At 53.8% G+C, this 24,039-nt stretch overlaps 1 protein-coding gene across 1 annotated transcript in view; it reads right to left on the reverse strand.

The window, feature by feature from the left end:
* BRWD3 (bromodomain and WD repeat domain containing 3) overlaps positions 1–24,039 on the reverse strand; it is a gene marked incomplete in the record, with an annotated part of 101,270 nt that overhangs the window by 52,616 nt on the left and 24,615 nt on the right. Inside the window, 9 exon segments of the mRNA XM_073598049.1 lie at positions 94–243; positions 2,792–2,885; positions 9,308–9,491; positions 12,887–13,057; positions 16,164–16,389; positions 16,485–16,613; positions 20,150–20,284; positions 20,446–20,599; positions 22,499–22,603. Of these exon segments, the coding sequence (XP_073454150.1) occupies positions 94–243; positions 2,792–2,885; positions 9,308–9,491; positions 12,887–13,057; positions 16,164–16,389; positions 16,485–16,613; positions 20,150–20,284; positions 20,446–20,599; positions 22,499–22,603 (1,348 nt within the window).

Below are 24,039 nucleotides of genomic sequence, written 5' to 3' on the forward strand. Positions count from 1 at the left end.
TTGGATAGCGAGGAGGGGTTGGAGAGCGAGGAGGGGTTGGAGAGCGAGGAGGGGTTGGAGAGCGAGGAGGGCGGGGCAGGAAGTGGGCGTCACCTCGGAGGAGCTGGCTGAGTCCTCAGGGTTGGAGGGCGGTGGGCGTGTCTGGGAATCCTCGTGTTCTATATTGGAGCGGGTCTGGTAGGCGTGGTGACGCTTCCTTTGGATCTTGCGAAGGGCTCGTCCGCTGCACACCTGAAAATCATTCTGGAAAAAAACATGCCGAGAATCAAACACAGGACACAGAAAACGGGGTCACCTGTAGAGACAGGAAGTATTTCTACAATGGGGTCACCTGTAGAGACGGGAAGTATTTCTAGAATGGGGTCACCTGTAGAGACGGGAAGTATTTCTAGAATGGGTCACCTGTAGAGACAGGAAGTATTTCTACAATGGGGTCACCTGTAGAGACGGGAAGTATTTCTAGAATGGGGTCACCTGTAGAGACGGGAAGTATTTCTACAATGGGGTCACCTGTAGAGACGGGAAGTATTTCTACAATGGGGTCACCTGTAGAGACGGGAAGTATTTCTACAATGGGGTCACCTGTAGAGACGGGAAGTATTTCTACAATGGGGTCACCTGTAGAGACGGGAAGTATTTCTAGAATGGGGTCACCTGTAGAGACGGGAAGTATTTCTAGAATGGGGTCACCTGTAGAGACAGGAAGTATTTCTACAATGGGGTCACCTGTAGAGACGGGAAGTATTTCTAGAATGGGGTCACCTGTAGAGACGGGAAGTATTTCTAGAATGGGGTCACCTGTAGAGACGGGAAGTATTTCTAGAATGGGGTCACCTGTAGAGACAGGAAGTATTTCTACAATGGGGTCACCTGTAGAGACAGGAAGTATTTCTAGAATGGGGTCACCTGTAGAGACGGGAAGTATTTCTAGAATGGGGTCACCTGTAGAGACGGGAAGTATTTCTAGAATGGGGTCACCTGTAGAGACGGGAAGTATTTCTACAATGGGGTCACCTGTAGGACGGGAAGTATTTCTACAATGGGGTCACCTGTAGAGACGGGAAGTATTTCTACAATGGGGTCACCTGTAGAGACGGGAAGTATTTCTACAATGGGGTCACCTGTAGAGACGGGAAGTATTTCTACAATGGGGTCACCTGTAGAGACGGGAAGTATTTCTAGAATGGGGTCACCTGTAGAGACAGGAAGTATTTCTACAATGGGGTCACCTGTAGAGACAGGAAGTATTTCTACAATGGGGTCACCTGTAGAGACAGGAAGTATTTCTAGAATGGGGTCACCTGTAGAGACGGGAGGTATTTCTAGAATGGGGTCACCTGTAGAGACGGGAAGTATTTCTAGAATGGGGTCACCTGTAGAGACGGGAAGTATTTCTAGAATGGGGTCACCTGTAGAGACGGGAAGTATTTCTAGAATGGGGTCACCTGTAGAGACGGGAAGTATTTCTACAATGGGGTCACCTGTAGAGACGGGAAGTATTTCTAGAATGGGGTCACCTGTAGGACGGGAAGTATTTCTAGAATGGGGTCACCTGTAGAGACGGGAAGTATTTCTAGAATGGGGTCACCTGTAGAGACGGGAAGTATTTCTAGAATGGGGTCACCTGTAGAGACGGGAAGTATTTCTAGAATGGGGTCACCTGTAGAGACGGGAAGTATTTCTAGAATGGGGTCACCTGTAGAGACGGGAAGTATTTCTACAATGGGGTCACCTGTAGAGACGGGAAGTATTTCTAGAATGGGGTCACCTGTAGGACGGGAAGTATTTCTAGAATGGGGTCACCTGTAGAGACGGGAAGTATTTCTAGAATGGGGTCACCTGTAGGACGGGAAGTATTTCTAGAATGGGGTCACCTGTAGAGACGGGAAGTATTTCTAGAATGGGGTCACCTGTAGAGACGGGAAGTATTTCTACAATGGGGTCACCTGTAGAGACGGGAAGTATTTCTACAATGGGGTCACCTGTAGAGACGGGAAGTATTTCTACAATGGGGTCACCTGTAGAGACGGGAAGTATTTCTAGAATGGGGTCACCTGTAGAGACAGGAAGTATTTCTAGAATGGGGTCACCTGTAGAAACGGGAAGTATTTCTAGAATGGGGTCACCTGTAGAGACGGGAAGTATTTCTAGAATGGGGTCACCTGTAGAGACAGGAAGTATTTCTAGAATGGGGTCACCTGTAGAGACGGGAAGTATTTCTAGAATGGGGTCACCTGTAGAGACAGGAAGTATTTCTAGAATGGGGTCACCTGTAGAGACGGGAAGTATTTCTAGAATGGGGTCACCTGTAGAGACGGGAAGTATTTCTAGAATGGGGTCACCTGTAGAGACGGGAAGTATTTCTAGAATGGGGTCACCTGTAGAGACGGGAAGTATTTCTAGAATGGGGTCACCTGTAGAGACGGGAAGTATTTCTAGAATGGGGTCACCTGTAGAGACGGGAAGTATTTCTAGAATGGGGTCACCTGTAGAGACGGGAAGTATTTCTAGAATGGGGTCACCTGTAGAGACGGGAGGTATTTCTAGAATGGGGTCACCTGTAGAGACGGGAAGTACTTCTAGAATGGGGTCACCTGTAGAGACGGGAAGTACTTCTAGAATGGGGTCACCTGTAGAGACGGGAAGTACTTCTAGAATGGGGTCACCTGTAGAGACGGGAAGTATTTCTAGAATGGGGTCACCTGTAGAGACGGGAAGTATTTCTAGAATGGGGTCACCTGTAGAGACGGGAAGTATTTCTAGAATGGGGTCACCTGTAGAGAAGACTCACCCTCTGTGTTGGGTAGGAAGGTTTCCTTTTCTTCTCGGTGTTGTACAGATGGATCTCGATCTCACCTTTGATCGTCCTGCACTCTTCCTGAACTCTAGAAGAGAAATCATCAGATATTCAGATTTAGAACAGAAGAGGGCGGGGCTGGACAACCTCCATGTGACACCTAAAGGGCGACTCAAAAATGGATTTTTAAAACAGCTTACCTGTAAAATCCTTTTCTTGGAGTACATCACGGGACACAGAGCACCATAATAATGACTATGTGGGTTATACGCTTACCTTCAGGTGATTGGACACTGGCAACCAATAGTAAGACGGTTCCTCCCATATAACCCCTCCCACACAGGAAGTGCCTCAGTTTTGTAGCAAACAATGACGATCCCAGAAAGAGGGGAGGGACCTCCGTGTCCCGTGATGTACTCCAAGAAAAGGATTTTACAGGTAAGCTGTTTCTTTATGGTACATCACGGGACACAGAGCACCATAATAATGACTATGTGGGATGTCCTAAAGCAATGCATCTGAGGGGGGGTGGGGGATGGGGACACATCCCCAGACCCAATGGATCTGAGATTACAAAGCTGCCTGCAACACGCTGTGGCCAAACACAGTCTCCCTTTGAGACCTCACATCCACCTGGTAGAACCTGCTGAACGTATGAACTGAAGACCAAGGGGCCGCTTTGCAGACCTGAGCCATAGACACCTGCTGGTGTACTACCCATGATGCACTAATCCCTCTAATGGAGTGTGCTCTTAAATCCCGGGGTGGAACCCTGCGCTTTAATCCATACGCCTGGACAATAGTCTGACGAATCCACCTGGATATAGAAGAACTTGTTGCCGGCTGTCCTTTTTTAGGACCTTCAGGCAAGACAAAAAGACAGTTTTCCGAAAGGGAGCTGACATTTCCAAGTAAACCTTTATCGCTCTTACCACATCCAGTGAGTGAAGCGACTTTTCCTCCCTAGTCTTAGGGTTTGGAAAAAAGGAAGGTAAAATGATATCCTGTTCATGGATAATGACGCAAGAAAAACTGGTCAGTTCTATCTTGGATACAACTCCCCAGTTTGAAGCAATCTGGGAGCCCTGGGCTCAATATATGGGAATATCCCTGATCCCGGGTGTTGCGGGCAGCTCGAGATGCTGATTGCTGGGACTGACATCAGGTAGGCAGACACTTCTACTTTTCCCCCTTCTTTCTCCCCCCCCCCCCCCGTTTTTTCTCTCTTTTTCTTCTTCTTTCTCCTCGATTTCTGCTCCCTTCTCTAGGGAGATTACATAAGTTCACGTGATGGGCACTAGATTACTGTTAAGGTCCCTTGCCTTACTTGGAGACATGGTTACTCCTCTTATATGTGATCATAGGAAGCTGATATCACTTTTTCTAGTTGTCAGGTGACATTACTACAGCTTCACGAGACATGGCGAGAAGAGGCCTCGGCACCTCATTGGACACAGTAAGATCCCATTTGGGGTGTCCGGTGAGGAGCAGAGCCTCAAAACCTCGCAGTAATGTGAGTTACTTCATGTACGGTCGAATGGCCAGACAATCATTAACCTGAATAATTCTAACCTTGTCTTAGTCACGCAGGTTACCAATGTGCCTTCAATGTTAAAATGTAGCAACATGTTACTTTTATGCTTCTGACATTGTTTGTTTGTTTTCTGATGTGAAACGACAATAAAAATTTTAATGATAAAAATGATATCCTGATTCAAATGAAATTTGGAAACCACCTTCGGTAGAAAATCCGGACGAGGTCGCATGACCACTCTGTCCTGATGAAGAACCATAAAAGGTTCCTTGCAAGAAAGGGCGGCCAATTCTGACACCCTTCTAGCCGATGTTATAGCCACCAAAAAAACTAATTTCCTGGTCAACAGGACCAAAGGAATATGCCTAATAGGTTCAAAGGGCTGACTCTGTAAGGCTGAAAGTACCAAATTTAGGTCCCAAGGACATAAAGGTGGTTTAAGTGGTGGCCTCAGGTGTGTTACTCCCTTGACAAAGGTTCGCACCAAGGAATGAGATGCGATTGGTCTTTGGAAAAAAAACGATAAGGCCGAAATCTGTCCCTTGATTGTCCCTAAAGCGAGCTGCAAGTCTACTCCTGTTTGGAGAAAGGCGAGCACCCTTCCAATCGTATACCTACGAGGGTTCCATTTCTTTTCTCACACCAAGAAATGTAGGACTTCCATACTCTTATAATAGATAGCTCTAGAAACTGACTTTCTAGCGTTTATCAAAGTGGACCATACTGAACCCATAACACCACGGTCTTTCAATAGTCTGGTCTCAATAGCCAGGCCATCAAATTCAGCAACCGTAAAGAAGGATGGAATATGGGTCCTTGAGACAACAGGTCTGTGCGGCAAGGAAGAACCAACGGATCTCCTACTGCCAACTTCACAATCTCCGAGTACCATGATCTCCTGGGCCACGCTGGGGCCACTAAGATCACTGGCTTCCGTTCCTCCCGTCTTCTGCGTAGTAAGTGCGGCAGAATTTGGATCGGAGGGAAGGCATATATCAGAGAATACTGATCCCAAGGAACTACTAATGGGTCTATCCCAACAGCAAGCGGATCCTTGGTCCTGGATACAAACCTGTCCAGCTTGGCATTGAATCTGGATGCCAGCAGATCCACATCTGGGGTCCCCCAGTATTGGCAGATCTGTAGAAAAACCTCGGGATGCAGGGACCATTCCCCTGGTAACAATTTCTGGCGATTCAGGAAGTCCGCCTGCCAATTGTCCACCCCCGGGATAAACACTGCCGACAAAAACGGCACATGATTTTCTGCCCAGGTTAGTATATGATTTACTTCTCTTTGGGCTACCCAACTCCTGGTACCTCCCTCGTGGTTGATATACGCCACTACTGTGGAGTTGTCGAACTGAACTCTGACCGGAAAACCCTGCAATCTGGACATCCCTAATCACAGGGCCAGACGGGCTGCCCGAATCTCCAGTAGATTGATGGGCAGAGTCTTCTCTGTCTGGGACCATACTCCCTGGACAGATGCTTCCTCTAGGCCTGCTCCCCAGCCGAGAAGACTGGCATCCGTGGTCACCACTCTCCAGGCTACTGGTGGGAAAGACTTCCCTCTTTTTAAGTTGCTGGTTCTTAACCACCAAGAGAGGTTCCATAGAACCTGTGGAGATAGAACCATTGGTTGATGCAAGGTTCGAGCAGACTTGTCCAAGGCTTTCAGGATACTGTTCTGGAACACTCTGGAGTTAAAACTGTTCATATGGGACTGCGCTGAAAGATGACGCCATTTTGCCCAATAACCTCATGCACAGCCGGACAGAAGGTGTTGGTTCTTTTTTCACCTTCTGTACAAGTTCCACTATGGAGGCGACCTTTAAGGGCGGAAGAAACACTTTTTCTTGGGCGGTGTCCAAGACCAGACCCAGATACACCAAGGTTTGGGTCGGACAAAGAGCTGACTTGTCCAAATTTAGTACCCAACTTAGGCGTTGTAAGAACCGCACTGTATTTGACACGTTTAGAACGAGTGTAGGGCGAGAGCATTCCCTTAGAAGTAGATCGTCCAGATATCCTATTATGGAGACTCCTTGAGATCTTTGGGAAGCCAATACTGGGGTCAGAACCTTTGTGAAGACCCTGGGGGCCGTGGCTAGACCGAACTGGAAGTGACTGCCCTCTACAGCGAAGCGTAAGAACCTTTGGTGTGGACCGAAGATCGGCAAGTGAAGGTACGCATCCTTGATATCTATGGATGCCAAATAGTCTCCCTTTCTCAGGGACCTTATGACCGAACGAACCGACTCCATGCGGAAGGATCGGATGTCTACAAAGAAGTTGAGAGCCTTGAGGTCCAGAATGGACATTACTTCCCCATTTGGTTTCGGCACGGTGAATAGGTTTGAGTAAAACCCCTTGAATCTTTCCTCGTGCGGGACCTTTGCAATTACTCCCTGCATCAGCAGATGGTGTAAAGCTAGGAGTAGGCAACTTCTTTTCTCTGGATCCGCCGGGACCCTCGAGTGTAGAAAGTGGTCCAGGGGAACCTCCCGGAATTCTACCGTTCTTTACAGTGGAAATGACCCATCTGTCTTGAACCAGTTCTTCCCAGGCCTCCCCAAACAGCCGAAGCCTGCCCCCCACCCGTGAGAGCGGGGGCGCCCCTTCACAAGGTAGACTTGGAGTTGGGCTTGGGTGGCTTTTGGGTCCAGGGCTTTTTCTGACCCTGTGGTCTTTTAAACACAGACGCTGAGGCCGTCGATACCACTTAGGGGAAGAAGCACCAGGCCCTGGGGGATTAGGAATTTTACAAGAGGGCTGCTTCCCCTTCTTTTTAATAGGAAGCAGAGCGCTCTTTCCTCCAGAGATCTTTTGGATGTATTTATCCAGATCATCACCAAAAAGGGCGCTCTCCATGAAATGGAAAAGCAGCAAGTAGCCTTTTACATGGCGTCTCAGCAGACCAGTTCTTTAACCACAATACTCGGCGCATATGAACTGATAGTAACGCAAAATGAGACATCTGTTGAATTGAGTCTTTTAAAGCGTCTACCGCAAAACACAAGGCATGAGGTATCTGTGATAGTTCTTCAGCAGGTTCCTCCAGGCCAGGTATGTTCTTTATTATCCTCTTAAAGCGATCCTTTAGGGATTGACAAATCCCAATGGCTGAAATAGCTGGCTGAACCGCTGCACTGGCAACCGAGGAGGCGGCCTTCAATAAGGACTCTAGCTTTTTATCAGCTGGATCCTTGAAAACCTGGGCATTATCCACTGGACAGGTTAAGTTTTTATTCACGGAAGATATGGCAGTGTCTACCAAAGGTGTGCTCCATTTCTTCCTAAACTTCTCCTCCATAGGGTATAAAACAGAAAACCTTTTGGGAGGTAAGTATATCCTGTCAAGATGCTCCCAGTCCGCATAAATCACCTGCTCCAGTAACGGACGCAAGGGAAAGGCTTGGGTAATGTGTTTATGTCGCAAAGATCCCAGAGTGGAACAAGAGAGTGCAGACTCCTGAACCGGGGGTAACTTAAACCCAATTCATACCATCTTCATTAGAGATTGGATAAACAATTTCTGGGAATGGGAGGCTGACATTGGCTCCTTAGAGTCCTCAGCCGAGGAATCTTCAGCCTCTCCTACCTCCTGGTCCTTCATGACCACCTCCTCTGGATCCTCTGCTCATTCTGGTTCCAGGTCACCTGGACCCATCTGGCTATAAGAGTCCTGGTGCTCTAGTGACGCTCCACTTGGCCCAGGCCTGGGGGAAGGAGATCTATTACGCTTCCTTCCCCCCTGTGTTACAGAGGCAATCATGCCATCTATTTTGCCTTCAAGACCCGCTAAGGCAGATGCCAAATCATCCTTTGTAACATAAGCTGAGGTAGGTACATTGGTAGTGGCCACTATGCCTGACAAGTGCAATGGCTCAGCCAGGTCAGAAGCCGCAGGTCCTTCAAGAGAAACTGAGGCTGCATCAGCATGGGGTTGGTCTCCTGTCTTTTGTGGAGGGACTCTTACCCCTGGGCTTGCCTTGTTCCCTGCTCCTCGTTTTCTGGAAGACATTGCTTACACACGAGGAAGAAAAGGAGGAGTACTCCCCACAAACTACAACTATCCTTCAACCTGTCACCGCCGTGTCCAAGACCACCAGACTCACGTGCCCACCATTCGCTCTGCTTCCACCATGCACACGCCAGAATCTCCATGCTTATAAGTACCATCATGAGAGCGCGCGCATCAGCGATCGGAGACCCGCCTACCACATGTGCCACGCTGACGCTCGCGGCGCACCTATGACGTGGATAGCAGCGGCGCACGCAGTGTGCACGCAAAAAATTAAAAAATTTTAAAAATGCGTGCCAAACCGGCCTCTGTAATCCTGGCACAGCTCAAGGTTACACTAGCAGTTTACAAGGGGAAATCCACATATATATATATGAAAAAGGCCCCCAAAGGAGTACTCACCATCCCAAGCAGCAGGGCCTGTCTTGCCAGGCCCAATCTTCCCCCATCACGGTGGGTAGCGCCTCTAAGGACCTTCAGGGACCAGGTCCCCCATATTGGGGTCCACCCCCCTGGACCTGTAAAGCACCCTTTATGGTTTACCTTGGGCAGGATTGACCAGGAATACCAACTTTAACAAGGGTCCAGCGCCTATAAAGGACACATTACAAGCACCTCGTTCTCGAGCCGAGGTTCGGGTACATCCACTTTAGTAAAGCCATCCGAATGGATCCGATTAGAACGTCCTCAGTGGGACATCTTTGAAGAAACTGAAGAGCTTCAATATCTGTGACCATCACCTTCAAGACACTGGTGAGAAAACTGAGGTACTTCCTGTGTGGGAGGGGTTATATGGGAGGAACCGTCTTACTATTGGCTGCCAGTGTCCAATCACCTGAAGGTAAGCGTATAACCCACATAGTCATTATTATGGTGCTCTGTGTCCCGTGATGTAGAAGTACCCCCCCCTCCCCCTCCAGTGGCGATCGATCTGATCCCGCCCCTCTTACCTGCTGGCTCCGGGCTGTAATTCGTTCACCACGACCCGCCGGCTCCACGCCATCAGATCCCGCTCCGTCGCTATCTGGCTCCTCGGGGCGTTGTGATGCATTTGGCGCACTCCTTCGATCTGCCCGCTGCGCCGGAGGCCGACGTTCGGTGGAGACGACAGATCGAAACTCTGACTTCGCATGACTGTGTGAAAGGCGACATGAGAGAAGAGACTTGTCACTACCCAGGAGAGACTCGTCACCGCCCAGGAGAGAGACTCATCACCGCCCAAGAGACTCACCGCCCAGGAGAGAGACTCGTCACCGCCCAGGAGAGAGACTCGTCACCGCCCAGGAGAGAGACTCGTCACCGCCCAGGAGAGAGACTCGTCACCGCCCAGGAGAGAGACTCGTCACCGCCCAAGAGACTCACCGCCCAGGAGAGAGACTCGTCACCACCCAAGAGAGAGACTCGTCACCGCCCAAGAGACTCACCGCCCAGGAGAGAGACTCGTCACCGCCCAAGAGACTCACCGCCCAGGAGAGAGACTCGTCACCACCCAAGAGAGAGACTCGTCACCACCCAAGAGAGAGACTCGTCACCGCCCAAGAGACTCACCGCCCAGGAGAGAGACTCGTCACCGCCCAAGAGACTCACCGCCCAGGAGAGAGACTCGTCACCACCCAAGAGAGACTCGTCACCGCCCAGGAGAGAGACTCGTCACCGCCCAGGAGAGAGACTCGTCACCGCCCAGGAGAGAGACTCGTCACCGCCCAGGAGAGAGACTCGTCACCGCCCAGGAGAGAGACTCGTCACCGCCCAGAAGAGAAACTCATGACCGCCCAGGAGAGAAACTCATCACCGCCCAGAAGAGAGACACTCATCACCGCCCAGAAGAGAGACACTCGTCACCGCCCAGAAGAGAAACTCGTCACCGCCCAGAAGAGAGACACTCGTCACCGCCCAGAAGAGAGACACTCGTCACCGCCCAGAAGAGAGACACTCGTCACCGCCCAGAAGAGAGAGACTCGTCACCGCCCAGAAGAGAGACACGTCACCGCCCAGGAGAGACACTCGTCACCGCCCAGGAGAGACACTCGTCACCGCCCAGGAGAGAGACTCGTCACCGCCCAGAAGAGAGAGACTCGTCACCGCCCAGGAGAGAAACTCGTCACCGCCCAGAAGAGAGACACTCGTCACCGCCCAGAAGAGAGACACTCGTCACCGCCCAGGAGAGAGACACTCGACACCGCCCAGGAGAGACACTCGTCACCGCCCAGGAGAGACACTCGTCACCGCCCAGAAGAGAGACACTCATCACCGCCCAGGAGAGAGACACTCGACACCGCCCAGGAGAGAGACTCGTCACCGCCCAGAAGAGAGACACTCGTCACCGCCCAGAAGAGAGACACTCGTCACCGCCCAGGAGAGAGACTCGTCACCGCCCAGAAGAGAGACACTCGTCACCGCCCGAGAGAGACACTCGTCACCGCCCAGGAGAGAGACACTCGTCACCGCCCAGGAGAGAGACTCGTCACCGCCCAGGAGAGAGACTCGTCACCACCCAGGAGAGACACTCGTCACCGCCCAGAAGAGAGACACTCGTCACCGCCCAGAAGAGAGACACTCGTCACCGCCCAGAAGAGAGACACTCGTCACCGCCCAGAAGAGAGACACTCGTCACCGCCCAGAAGAGAGACACTCGTCACCACCCAGGAGAGACACTCGTCACCACCCAGGAGAGACACTCGTCACCACCCAGGAGAGACACTCGTCACCACCCAGGAGAGAGACTCGTCACCGCCCAGGAGAGAGACTCGTCACCACCCAGGAGAGAGACACTCGTCACCGCCCAGGAGAGACACTCGTCACCGCCCAGGAGAGAGACACTCGTCACCGCCCAGGAGAGACTCGTCACCACCCAGGAGAGACACTCGTCACCACCCAGGAGAGACACTCGTCACCGCCCAGGAGAGACACTCGTCACCGCCCAGGAGAGACACTCGTCACCGCCCAGGAGAGAGACTCGTCACCGCCCAGGAGAGAGACTCGTCACCGCCCAGGAGAGAGACTCGTCACCGCCCAGGAGAGAGACTCGTCACCGCCCAGGAGAGAGACACTCGTCACCGCCCAGGAGAGACACTCGTCACCGCCCAGGAGAGACACTCGTCACCGCCCAGGAGAGACACTCGTCACCGCCCAGGAGAGACACTCGTCACCGCCCAGGAGAGACACTCGTCACCGCCCAGGAGAGACACTCGTCACCGCCCAGGAGAGACACTCGTCACCGCCCAGGAGAGACACTCGTCACCGCCCAGGAGAGAGACTCGTCACCGCCCAGGAGAGACTCGTCACCACCCAGGAGAGACACTCGTCACCGCCCAGGAGAGACACTCGTCACCGCCCAGGAGAGACACTCGTCACCGCCCAGGAGAGACACTCGTCACCGCCCAGGAGAGACACTCGTCACCGCCCAGGAGAGACACTCGTCACCGCCCAGGAGAGACTCGTCACCACCCAGGAGAGACACTCGTCACCACCCAGGAGAGACACTCGTCACCACCCAGGAGAGACACTCGTCACCACCCAGGAGAGACTCGTCACCACCCAGGAGAGAGACTCGTCCCCACCCAGGAGAGAGACTCGTCCCCACCCAGGAGAGACTCGTCACCGCCCAGGAGAGAGACTCGTCACCGCCCAGGAGAGACTCGTCACCACCCAGGAGAGACTCGTCACCACCCAGGAGAGACTCGTCACCACCCAGGAGAGACTCGTCACCACCCAGGAGAGACTCGTCACCACCCAGGAGAGACTCGTCACCACCCAGGAGAGAGACGTCACCACCCAGGAGAGAGACTCGTCACCGCCCAGGAGAGAGACTCGTCACCGCCCAGGAGAGAGACTCGTCACCGCCCAGGAGAGAGACTCTTCACCGCCCAGGAGAGAGACTCGTCACCACCCAGGAGAGAGACTCGTCACCACCCAGGAGAGAGACTCGTCACCACCCAGGAGAGAGACTCGTCACCACCCAGGAGAGAGACTCGTCACCACCCAGGAGAGACACTCGTCACCACCCAGGAGAGACACTCGTCACCACCCAGGAGAGACACTCGTCACCACCCAGGAGAGACACTCGTCACCACCCAGGAGAGACACTCGTCACCACCCAGGAGAGAGACTTGTCACCACCCAGGAGAGACTCGTCACCACCCAGGAGAGACTCGTCACCACCCAGGAGAGAGACTCGTCACCGCCCAAGAGACTCACCGCCCAGGAGAGAGACTCGTCACCACCCAGGAGAGACACTCGTCACCACCCAGGAGAGAGACTCGTCACCACCCAGGAGAGACACTCGTCACCACCCAGGAGAGAGACTTGTCACCACCCAGGAGAGACTCGTCACCACCCAGGAGAGACTCGTCACCACCCAGGAGAGAGACTTGTCACCACCCAGGAGAGACTCGTCACCACCCAGGAGAGACCCGTCACCACCCAGGAGAGAGACTCGTCACCACCCAGGAGAGAGACTTGTCACCACCCAAGAGAGACTCGTCACCACCCAGGAGAGACACTCGTCACCGCCCAGAGACAGAACTTACAGCCACTCCCAGAAGCGGTCCTGTTTATTGGAGGACGATCGATAGGCTCCGCCTCCTCGGTGTGATGCTGGTCCTGTTCTCTCTGTAATTCTCTGATCATACTATCGAGGACGCTCTCCTCCTGGCTGCCCGTCTGCTGTCCTATGACTTGTTCCACCACCTCTCCGTTCCCTGAGACACACAAACCTTCTGTTAGGAGGTCAGGAGGGGTTATTCAGAGGACAGGGGGGGTTAGTAGGAGGTCAGGGAGGTTAGTCGGAGGTCAGGGGGGGGGGTTAGTCGGAGGACGGGGGGGTTAGTCGGAGGACAGGGGGGGTTAGTCGGAGGACAGGGGGGTTAGTCGGAGGACAGGGGGGTTAGTCGGAGGACAGGGGGGTTAGTCGGAGGTCAGGGGGGGTTAGCCAAAGGTCAGGGGGGTTTGTCGGAGGACAGGGGGGTTCGTCGGAGGACAGGGGGGTTCGTCGGAGGACAGGGGGGTTAGTCGGAGGTCAGGGGGGTTAGTCGGAGGTCAGGGGGGTTAGTCGGAGGCCAGGGGGGGTTAGTCGGAGGTCAGGGGGGGTTAGTCGGAGGTCAGGGGGGGTTAGTCGGAGGTCAGGGGGGGTTAGTCGAAGGTCAGGGGGGGTTAGTCGGAGGACAGGGGGGTTAGTCGGAGGTCAGGGGGGTTAGTCGGAGGTCAGGGGGGTTAGTCGGAGGTCAGGGGGGTTAGTCGGAGGTCAGGAGGGTTAGTCGGAGGTCAGGGGGGTTAGTCGGAGGTCAGGGGGGGTTAATCGGAGGACAGGGAGGTTAGTCGGAGGTTAGTCGGAGGGTAGGGGGAGTTAGTCGGAGGACAGGGGGGCTAGTCGGAGGTCAGGGGGGTTAGTCGGAGGTCAGGGGGGTTAGTCGGAGGTCAGGGGGGTTAGTCGGAGGTCAGGGGGGTTAGTCGCAGGGTAGGGGGGTTAGTCGGAGGACAGGGGGGTTAGTCGGAGGTCAGGGGGGTTAGTCGGAGGTCAGGGGGGTTAGTCGGAGGTCAGGGGGGTTAGTCGGAGGTCAGGGGGGTTAGTCGGAGGTCAGGGGGGTTAGTCGGAGGTCAGGGGGGTTAGTCGGAGGTCAGGGGGGTTAGTCGGAGAACAGGGGGGTTAGTCGGAGGTCAGGGGGGCTAGTCGGAGGTCAGGGGGGTTAGTCGGAGGTCAGGGGGGTTAGTCGGAGGTCAGGGGGGGTTAGTCGGAGGTCAGGGGGGGTTAGTCGGAGGTCAGGGGGGTTAGTCGGAGGTCAGGGGGGGTTAGTCGGAGGAAAGGGGGGGTTAGTCGAAGGTCAGGGGGGTTAGTCGAAGGTCAGGGGGGGTTAGTCGGAGGAAAGGGGGGGTTAGTCGAAGGTCAGGGGGGTTAGTTGGAGGTTAGTCGGAGGGTAGGGGGAGTTAGTCGGAGGGTAGGGGGGTTAGTCGGAGGTCAGGGGGGTTAGTCGGAGGTCAGGGGGAGTTAGTCGGAGGAAAGGGGGGGTTAGTCGGAGGACAGGGGGGGTTAGTCGGAGGACAGGGGGGTTAGTCGGAGGACAGGGGGGGTTAGTTGGAGGTTAGTCGGAGGGTAGGGGGAGTTAGTCGGAGGTCAGGGGGGTTAGTCGGAGAACAGGGGGGGTTAGTCGGAGAACAGGGGGGTTAGTCGAAGGTCAGGGGGGTTAGTCGGAGGTCAGGGGGGTTAGTCGCAGGGTAGGGGGGTTAGTCGGAGGACAGGGGGGTTAGTTGGAGGTTAGTCGGAGGTCAGGGGAGTTAGTCGGAGGGTAGGGGGGTTAGTCGGAGGTCAGGGGGGTTAGTCGGAGGTCAGGGGGGTTAGTCGGAGGTCAGGGGGAGTTAGTCGGAGGAAAGGGGGGGGTTAGTCGGAGGAAAGGGGGGGTTAGTCGGAGGACAGGGGGGTTAGTCGGAGGACAGGGGGGGTTAGTTGGAGGTTAGTCGGAGGGTAGGGGGAGTTAGTCGGAGGACAGGGGGGCTAGTCGGAGAACAGGGGGGGTTAGTCGGAGAACAGGGGAGTTAGTCGGAGGTCAGGGGGGTTAGTCGGAGGACAGGGGGGTTAGTCGGAGGTCAGGGGGGTTAGTCGGAGGGTAGGGGGGCTAGTCGGAGGTCAGGGGGGTTAGTCGGAGGTCAGGGGGGTTAGTCGGAGGTCAGGGGGGTTAGTCGGAGGTCAGGGGGGGTTAGTTGGAGGTTAGTCGGAGGGTAGGGGGAGTTAGTCGGAGGACAGGGGGGCTAGTCGGAGGTCAGGGGGGTTAGTCGGAGAACAGGGGAGTTAGTCGAAGGTCAGGGGAGTTAGACGAAGGTCAGGGGGGTTAGTCGGAGGTCAGGGGGGTTAGTCGGAGGTCAGGGGGGTTAGTCGGAGGTCAGGGGGGTTAGTCGGAGGTCAGGGGGGTTAGTCGGAGGACAGGTGGGTTAGTCGGAGGTCAGGGGGGTTAGTCGGAGGACAGGGGGGTTAGTCGGAGGTCAGGGGGGTTAGTCGGAGGAAAGGGGGGGTTAGTCGGAGGAAAGGGGGGGTTAGTCGGAGGACAGGGGGGTTAGTTGGAGGTCAAGGGGGGTTAGTCGGAGGACAGGGGGGTTAGTCGGAGGTCAGGGGAGTTAATCGGAGGTCAGGGGGGTTAGTCGGAGGTCAGGGGAGTTAATCGGAGGTCAGGGGGGTTAGTCGGAGGTCAGGGGGGTGAGTCGGAGAACAGGGGGGTTAGTCGAAGGTCAGGGGAGTTAGTCGAAGGTCAGGGGGGTTAGTCGCAGGGTAGGGGGGTTAGTCGGAGGACAGGGGGGGTTAGTCGGAGGTCAGGGGGGTTAGTCGGAGGTCAGGGGGGTTAGTCGGAGGTCAGGGAAGTTAGACGGAGGACAGGGGAGTTAGACGGAGGACAGGGGAGTTAGACGGAGGACAGGGGGGTTAGTCGGAGGTCAGGGGAGTTAGACGGAGGACAGGGGAGTTAGACGGAGGTCAGGGAGGGGTTAGTCGGAGGTCAGGGGGGTTAGTCGGAGGTCAGGGGAGTTAGTCAGAGGTCAGGGGAGTTAGTCAGAGGTCAGGGGAGTTAGACGGAGGTCAGGGGAGTTAGTCAGAGGTCAGGGGGGTTAGTCGGAGGTCAGGGGGGTTAGTCGGAGGTCAGGGGGGTTAGTCGGAGGTCAGGGGGGTTAGTCGGAGGTCAGGGGGGTTAGTCGGAGGTCAGGGGAGTTAGACGGAGGTCAGGGGAGTTAGTCAGAGGTCAGGGGGGTTAGTCGGAGGTCAGGGGTGTTATTCGGGGGGGTCAGAGATCAGAGGGGAGCAGAGACCACACACAGGGCACTCAATACCGTTGGATATGTATCCAAGCTGAGGGATAAGTTGTTCGTCTTTGCAGTTCTCTCTCCCGGGAACGAGGCGCTGGAATCGGGTTGGGTGAGGATTCCCGTCCACGTCCACCAGGAAGGGAGGAGGCATGAGGTGCGGGGCCTGCTGGGTCTGCTCATCCAGCACATAGTTGTTGGAGTCTCGGATCAATGGACGGAAGTCTGTATGGAAGAACATCTGTTCGGGGATCTGTAGGACCAGGAATTAGAAGGTCAGTGATTGGAGATCATTGGAGAACGTTCTCTATGGTCCCACCATCCTTCCTCCTCCCGGCACAGACTCACCTTTTCATACGCTTTGCTGCACCCAAATCCGAAGAGCAAGAGGTGGCCATGGGAGTCGGTGCAGGCAAAGTGCTGCCCGTCCGGGGAAAACTTGCAATCAAACACCGCGCCGTGTCCCTGACCTTCAATCTGACCAATCACAGCACAGGAACAGGTTATATTATATTACACAGGGAAAACACTCATCCAATGAGTAAGAGGGAGAGAGAACGAATAGTGAGAGAAGGAGACTGGTAAAGCGAAGGAGAGCTGCAGATTATTATTATACAGGATTTATATTTTATCATCAGTTTAAACGAGCTTTTACTATCTAATAGGGAGGGGCAAGTGACACCAAAGTTATCAACTGTGAGGGATGAGCTGATGGAGAACGTAAAGTCACCGAAAGGTAGACAGAGTAGGTTATAGCTATCAGATTGGGGTAGGGAGTTCTGAAAGATGGGAGAGGACCTGGACAGATTGGGGTAGAGAGTTCTGAAGGATGGAAGAGGTCCGGGACAGGTTGGGGTAGAGAGTTCTGAAGGATGGAAGAGGTCCTGGACAGGTTGGGGTAGAGAGTTCTGAAGGATGGAAGAGGTCCTGGACAGATTGGGGTAGAGAGTTCTGAAGGATGGAAGAGGTCCTGGACAGATTGGGGTAGAGAGTTCTGAAGGATGGAAGAGGTCCTGGACAGATTGGGGTAGAGAGTTCTGAAGGATGGAAGAGGTCCTGGACAGATTGGGGTAGAGAGTTCTGAAGGATGGAAGAGGTCCTGGACAGATTGGGGTAGGGAGCTTCAGAAGATGGGAGAGGACCTGGACAGATTGGGGTAGGGAGCTTCAGAAGATGGGAGAGGACCTGGACAGATTGGGGTAGGGAGCTTCAGAGGACGGGAGATGCTCTGGAGAAGTCCTGGAGGTGAGCATCAAAGAAGGTGAAGAGGGAGCTGGAGAGCAAGAGGTCTTGGAAGGTGCAAGGAATGTGGTTTGGATTTCATTTTGAGGTGCGGTTAGTGATGTAGCTGTGGACAGTTTGCGTGATATTATGGGATGAGGTTGATGAAGTAGCACTGAGGGCCGAGTTGTGGATGGCTTTGTATGTTATTATTATTAAGAATTTTATTCCTTCTGCGAATGGAGGCCAGTGAAGGGATTGGCAGAGAGGGGCGGAGGACACTGATTGGAGGCCAGTGGAGGGATTGGTAGAGAGGGATAGAGAATGCTCAGTGGAGGGATTGGTAGAGAGGGGTGGAGGACACTGAATGGAGGTCAGTGGAGGGATTGGTAGAGAGGGGTGGAGGACACTGAATGGAGACCAGTGGAGGGATTGGTAGAGAGGGGTGGAGGACACTGAATGGAGGTCAGTGGAGGGATTGGTAGAGAGGGGTGGAGGACACTGAATGGAGGTCAGTGGAGGGATTGGTAGAGAGGGGTGGAGGACACTGAATGGAGACCAGTGGAGGGATTGGTAGAGGGATAGAGAATGCTCAGTGGAGGGATTGGTAGAGAGGGATAGAGAATGCTCAGTGGAGGGATTGGTAGAGAGGGGTGGAGGACACTGAATGGAGACCAGTGGAGGGATTGGTAGAGAGGGGTGGACGACATTGAATGGAGACCAGTGGAGGGATTGGTAGAGAGGGGCGGAGGACACTGATTGGAGGCCAGTGGAGGGATTGGTAGAGAGGGGTGGAGGACACTGATTGGAGGCCAGTGGAGGGATTGGTAGAGAGGGATAGAGAATGCTCAGTGGAGGGATTGGTAGAGAGGGGTGGAGGACACTGAATGGAGGCCAGTGGAGGGATTGGTAGAGAGGGGTGGAGGACACTGAATGGAGACCAGTGGAGGGATTGGTAGAGAGGGGTGGAGGACACTGAATGGAGGCCAGTGGAGGGATTGGTAGAGAGGGGTGGAGGACACTGAATGGAGGCCAGTGGAGGGATTGGTAGAGAGGGGTGGAGGACACTGAATGGAGACCAGTGGAGGGATTGGTAGAGAGGGGTGGAGGACACAGAATGGAGATCAGTGGAGGGATTGGTAGAGAGGGGTGGAGGACACTGAATGGAGACCAGTAGAGGGATTGGTAGAGAGGGGTGGAGGACACTGAATGGAGACCAGTGGAGGGATTGGTAGAGAGGGGTGGAGGACACTGAGTGGAGGTCAGTGGAGGGATTGGTAGAGAGGGGTGGAGGACACTGAATGGAGGTCAGTGGAGGGATTGGTAGAGAGGGGCGGAGGACACTGATTGGAGGCCAGTGGAGGGATTGGTAGAGAGGGATAGAGAATGCTCAGTGGAGGGATTGGTAGAGAGGGGTGGAGGACACTGAATGGAGGCCAGTGGAGGGATTGGTAGAGAGGGGTGGAGGACACTGAATGGAGACCAGTGGAGGGATTGGTAGAGAGGGGTGGAGGACACTGAGTGGAGGTCAGTGGAGGGATTGGTAGAGAGGGGTGGAGGACACTGAATGGAGGTCAGTGGAGGGATTGGTAGAGAGGGGTGGAGGACACTGAATGGAGACCAGTGGAGGGATTGGTAGAGAGGGGTGGAGGACACAGAATGGAGATCAGTGGAGGGATTGGTAGAGAGGGGTGGAGGACACTGAATGGAGACCAGTAGAGGGATTGGTAGAGAGGGGTGGAGGACACTGAATGGAGACCAGTGGAGGGATTGGTAGAGAGGGGTGGAGGACACTGAGTGGAGGTCAGTGGAGGGATTGGTAGAGAGGGGTGGAGGACACTGAATGGAGGTCAGTGGAGGGATTGGTAGAGAGGGGTGGAGGACACTGAATGGAGACCAGTGGATGGATTGGTAGAGAGGGGTGGAGGACACTGAATGGAGGTCAGTGGAGGGATTGGTAGAGAGGGGTGGAGGACACTGAATGGAGATCAGTGGAGGGATTGGTAGAGAGGGGTGGACGACATTGAATGGAGACCAGTGGAGGGATTGGTAGAGAGGGGCGGAGGACACTGATTGGAGGCCAGTGGAGGGATTGGTAGAGAGGGGTGGAGGACACTGATTGGAGGCCAGTGGAGGGATTGGTAGAGAGTGATAGAGAATGCTCAGTGGAGGGATTGGTAGAGAGGGGTGGAGGACACTGAATGGAGGCCAGTGGAGGGATTGGTAGAGAGGGGTGGAGGACACTGAATGGAGACCAGTGGAGGGATTGGTAGAGAGGGGTGGAGGACACTGAATGGAGGCCAGTGGAGGGATTGGTAGAGAGGGGTGGAAGACACTGAATGGAGATCAGTGGAGGGATTGGCAGAGAGGGGTGGAGGACACTGAATGGAGATCAGTGGAGGGATTGGTAGAGAGGAGTGGAGGACACTGAATGGAGGCCAGTGGAGGGATTGGCAGAGAGGGGTGGAGGACGCTGAATGGAGACCAGTGGAGGGATTGGCAGAGAGGGGTGGAGGACACTGAATGGAGGTCAGTGGAGGGATTGGCAGAGAGGGGTGGAGGACACTGAGTGGAGGTCAGTGGAGGGATTGGCAGAGAGGGGTGGAGGACACTGAATGGAGACCAGTGGAAGGATTGGTAGAGAGGGGTGGAGGACACTGAATGGAGACCAGTGGAGGGATTGGTAGAGAGGGGTGGAGGACACTGAATGGAGACCAGTGGAGGGATTGGTAGAGAGTGGTGGATGACATTGAATAAGGTGGAGGAGTATAAAAGAAGCTTTCATGAGTTACCATGTTGAAGTAATTGCGAATTTTGATCCCCTTCTCCAGATCCCAGACGAAGATGTTCCCATCATGACCAGCAGACAGGAGGATCCTGGAATCGAATGGATGGGCTTCCAGGACAAACACTTCATCATCGTGACCCTGCCCGGAAATGGAGAGAAGACACAATGTCAGACAAGCAGAGGTCAGTTTCATTCTAAGGAGAGGAATTTGGGGTGAAGAGAAGGACAACAAATACAAAGGTCCATGTAATACCGGGAAAACCTCATAGGAGGCGCTCTGATGAGGAACGATCTACTCACAGACAATATGTGAAGAAGTTGTCCTGTATGGGAATTCCAGACTTTCAGGAAGAAGTTGTTGACGGCGGTGATGACGGTTGTGTCGGAGCGATCCCAGGCCACCATGGTGACTTTCAGCTTGGCCACTTTGTCCTCCACACTCACCACAGAGCTCCTACAACAGAGATCGTACACCAGATCATATATGGAGGGACTAAACAACCCTTCCGAGGTGAGATCGCCCTTCAGGAGGAGCCAACAGACACCTTCAATACTTCTGCCCAAGTAAACCATCTGCTTCTCAATTCCCCCTCGGTCCCGCACTATCCTCACTTCCCTCTCAGTCCCGCACTATCCTCACTTCCCTCTCAGTCCCGCACTATCCTCACTTCCCTCTCAGTCCCGCACTATCCTCACTTCCCTCTCAGTCCCGCACTATCCTCACTTCCCTCTCAGTCCTGCACTATCCTCACTTCCCTCTCAGTCCCGCACTATCCTCACTTCCCTCTCAGTCCCGCACTATCCTCACTTCCACCTTGGTCCCTCACTATCCTCACTTCCCTCTCAGTCCCGCACTATCCTCACTTCCCTCTCAGTCCCGCACTATCCTCACTTCCACCTCAGTCCCGCACTATCTTCACTTCCCTCTCAGTCCCGCACTATCCTCACTTCCCCCTCGGTCCCGCACTATCCTCACTTCCCTCTCAGTCCCGCACTATCCTCACTTCCCCCTCGGTCCCGCACTATCTTCACTTCCCTCTCAGTCCCACACTATCCTTACTTCCCTCTCAGTCCCGCACTATCCTCACTTCCCCCTCGGTCCCGCACTATCCTCACTTCCCTCTCAGTCCCGCACTATCCTTACTTCCCTCTCAGTCCCGCACTATCCTTACTTCCCCCTCAGTCCCGCACTATCCTCACTTCCCTCTCAGTCCCGCACTATCCTCACTTCCCTCTCAGTCCCGCACTATCCTCACTTCCACCTCAGTCCCGCACTATCCTCACTTCCCCCTCAGTCCCGCACTATCCTCACTTCCCCCTCAGTCCCGCACTATCCTCACTTCCCTCTCAGTCCCGCACTATCCTCACTTCCACCTCAGTCCCGCACTATCCTCACTTCCACCTCAGTCCCGCACTATCTTCACTTCCCTCTCAGTCCCGCACTATCCTCACTTCCCCCTCGGTCCCGCACTATCCTCACTTCCCTCTCAGTCCCGCACTATCCTCACTTCCCTCTCAGTCCCGCACTATCCTCACTTTTCCCTCGGTCCCGCACTATCCTCACTTCCCTCTCAGTCCCGCACTATCCTCACTTCCCTCTCAGTCCCGCACTATCCTCACTTCCCTCTCAGTCCCGCACTATCTTCACTTCCCTCTCAGTCCCGCACTATCCTCACTTCCCCCTCGGTCCCGCACTATCTTCACTTCCCTCTCAGTCCCGCACTATCCTCACTTCCCTCTCAGTCCCGCACTATCCTCACTTCCCCCTCGGTCCCGCACTATCCTCACTTCCCTCTCAGTCCCGCACTATCTTCACTTCCCTCTCAGTCCCGCACTATCTTCACTTCCCTCTCAGTCCCGCACTATCCTCACTTCCCTCTCAGTCCCGCACTATCCTCACTTCCCCCTCGGTCCCGCACTATCCTCACTTCCCTCTCAGTCCCGCACTATCCTCACTTCCCTCTCAGTCCCGCACTATCCTCACTTCCCCCTCGGTCCCGCACTATCCTCACTTCCCTCTCAGTCCCGCACTATCCTCACTTCCCCCTCAGTCCCGCACTATCTTCACTTCCCTCTCAGTCCCGCACTATCCTCACTTCCCCCTCAGTCCCGCACTATCTTCACTTCCCTCTCAGTCCCGCACTATCCTCACTTCCCCCTCAGTCCCGCACTATCCTCACTTCCCCCTCAGTCCCGCTTCCCTCTCAGTCCCGCACTATCCTCACTTCCCCCTCAGTCCCACTTCCCCCTCAGTCCCGCGCTATCCTCACTTCCCCCTCAGTCCCGCTTCCCTCTCGGTCCCGCACTATCCTCACTTCCCCCTCAGGAAACCAATCACCAGGAGAGGTCTTACCCGGGCATTCTGGCAGTCATATCCAGTACAATCATCTTCCACTCCTGCTGCTGGTAGTGCCAGATCCGCGCTGTGCCATCTCTGCTTCCACTGACAAAGCACAATCTACAAAACCAACACAGGGGGGTCACAGGGGGCCTCCGACCTCCAAAATACAGAGGACAACAGGAGGGCAGGGCAGTATATAACACAGGTCTGGATGGATCTGGGATGTTCTACCAGAAGATCCTCATCGATCAGCATAAGAAATCAAGACAAACGTTCAACACCAACTAGAGACTAAATAAATAAATATAGACTACATGAGAAAACAGAATCCAACAATCTGCAGATCTCATAAACCCAAATTATATTCACAATAGAAAATAGAAAACACATCGAATGTTTAATCTGAGAAAATACAACCTCCTCTAATGAAGATCAGGACCTCCTCCCTACTGGAAGATCCCCAATACAACCTCCTCTAATGAAGATCAGGATCTCCTCCCTACTGGAAGATCCCAAATACAACCTCTTCTAATGAAGATCAGGATCTCCTCAGTACTGGAAGATCTCCAATACAACCTCCTCTAATGAAGATCAGGACCTCCTCCCTACTGGAAGATCCCCAATACAACCTACTCTAATGAAGATCAGGATCTCCTCCCTACTGGAAGATCCCAAATACAACCTCTTCTAATGAAGATCAGGACCTCCTCCCTACTGGAAGATCCCCAATACAACCTCCTCTGATGAAGATCAGGACCTCCTCCCTACTGGAAGATCCCCAATACAACCTCCTCCAAAGAAGATCAGGATCTCTTCCCTACTGGAAGATCCCAAATACAACCTCTTCTAATGAAGATCAGGATCTCCTCAGTACTGGAAGATCTCCAATACAACCTCCTCTAATGAAGATCAGGACCTCCTCCCTACTGGAAGATCCCCAATACAACCTCCTCCAAAGAAGATCAGGATCTCCTCCCTACTGGAAGATCTCCAATACAACCTCCTCCAAAGAAGATCAGGACCTCCTCAATACTGGAAGATCCCAAATACAACCTCCTCCAATGAAGATCAGGATCTCCTCCCTACTGGAAGATCTCCAATACAACCTCCTCTAATAAAGATCAGGATCTCCTCCCTACTGGAAGATCTCCAATACAACCTCCTCCAATGAAGATCAGGACCTCCTCAGTACTGGAGGATCTCCAATACAACCTCCTCTAATAAAGATCAGGATCTCCTCCCTACTGGAAGATCTCCAATACAACCTCCTCTAATAAAGATCAGGATCTCCTCCCTACTGGAAGATCTCCAATACAACCTCCTCCAAAGAAGATCAGGACCTCCTCAGTACTGGAAGATCCCAAATACAACCTCTTCTAATGAAGATCAGGATCTCCTCCCTACTGGAAGATCTCCAATACAACCTCCTCTAATGAAGATCAGGATCTCCTCAATACTGGAAGATCCCAAATACAACCTCCTCCAATGAAGATCAGGACCTCCTCAGTACTGGAAGATCCCAAATACAACCTCTTCTAACGAGGATCAGGATC

The sequence above is a fragment of the Aquarana catesbeiana genome, linkage group LG09, assembly GCF_042186555.1.
Source record: "Aquarana catesbeiana isolate 2022-GZ linkage group LG09, ASM4218655v1, whole genome shotgun sequence".
Classification (NCBI taxonomy): Eukaryota; Metazoa; Chordata; class Amphibia; order Anura; family Ranidae; genus Aquarana; species Aquarana catesbeiana.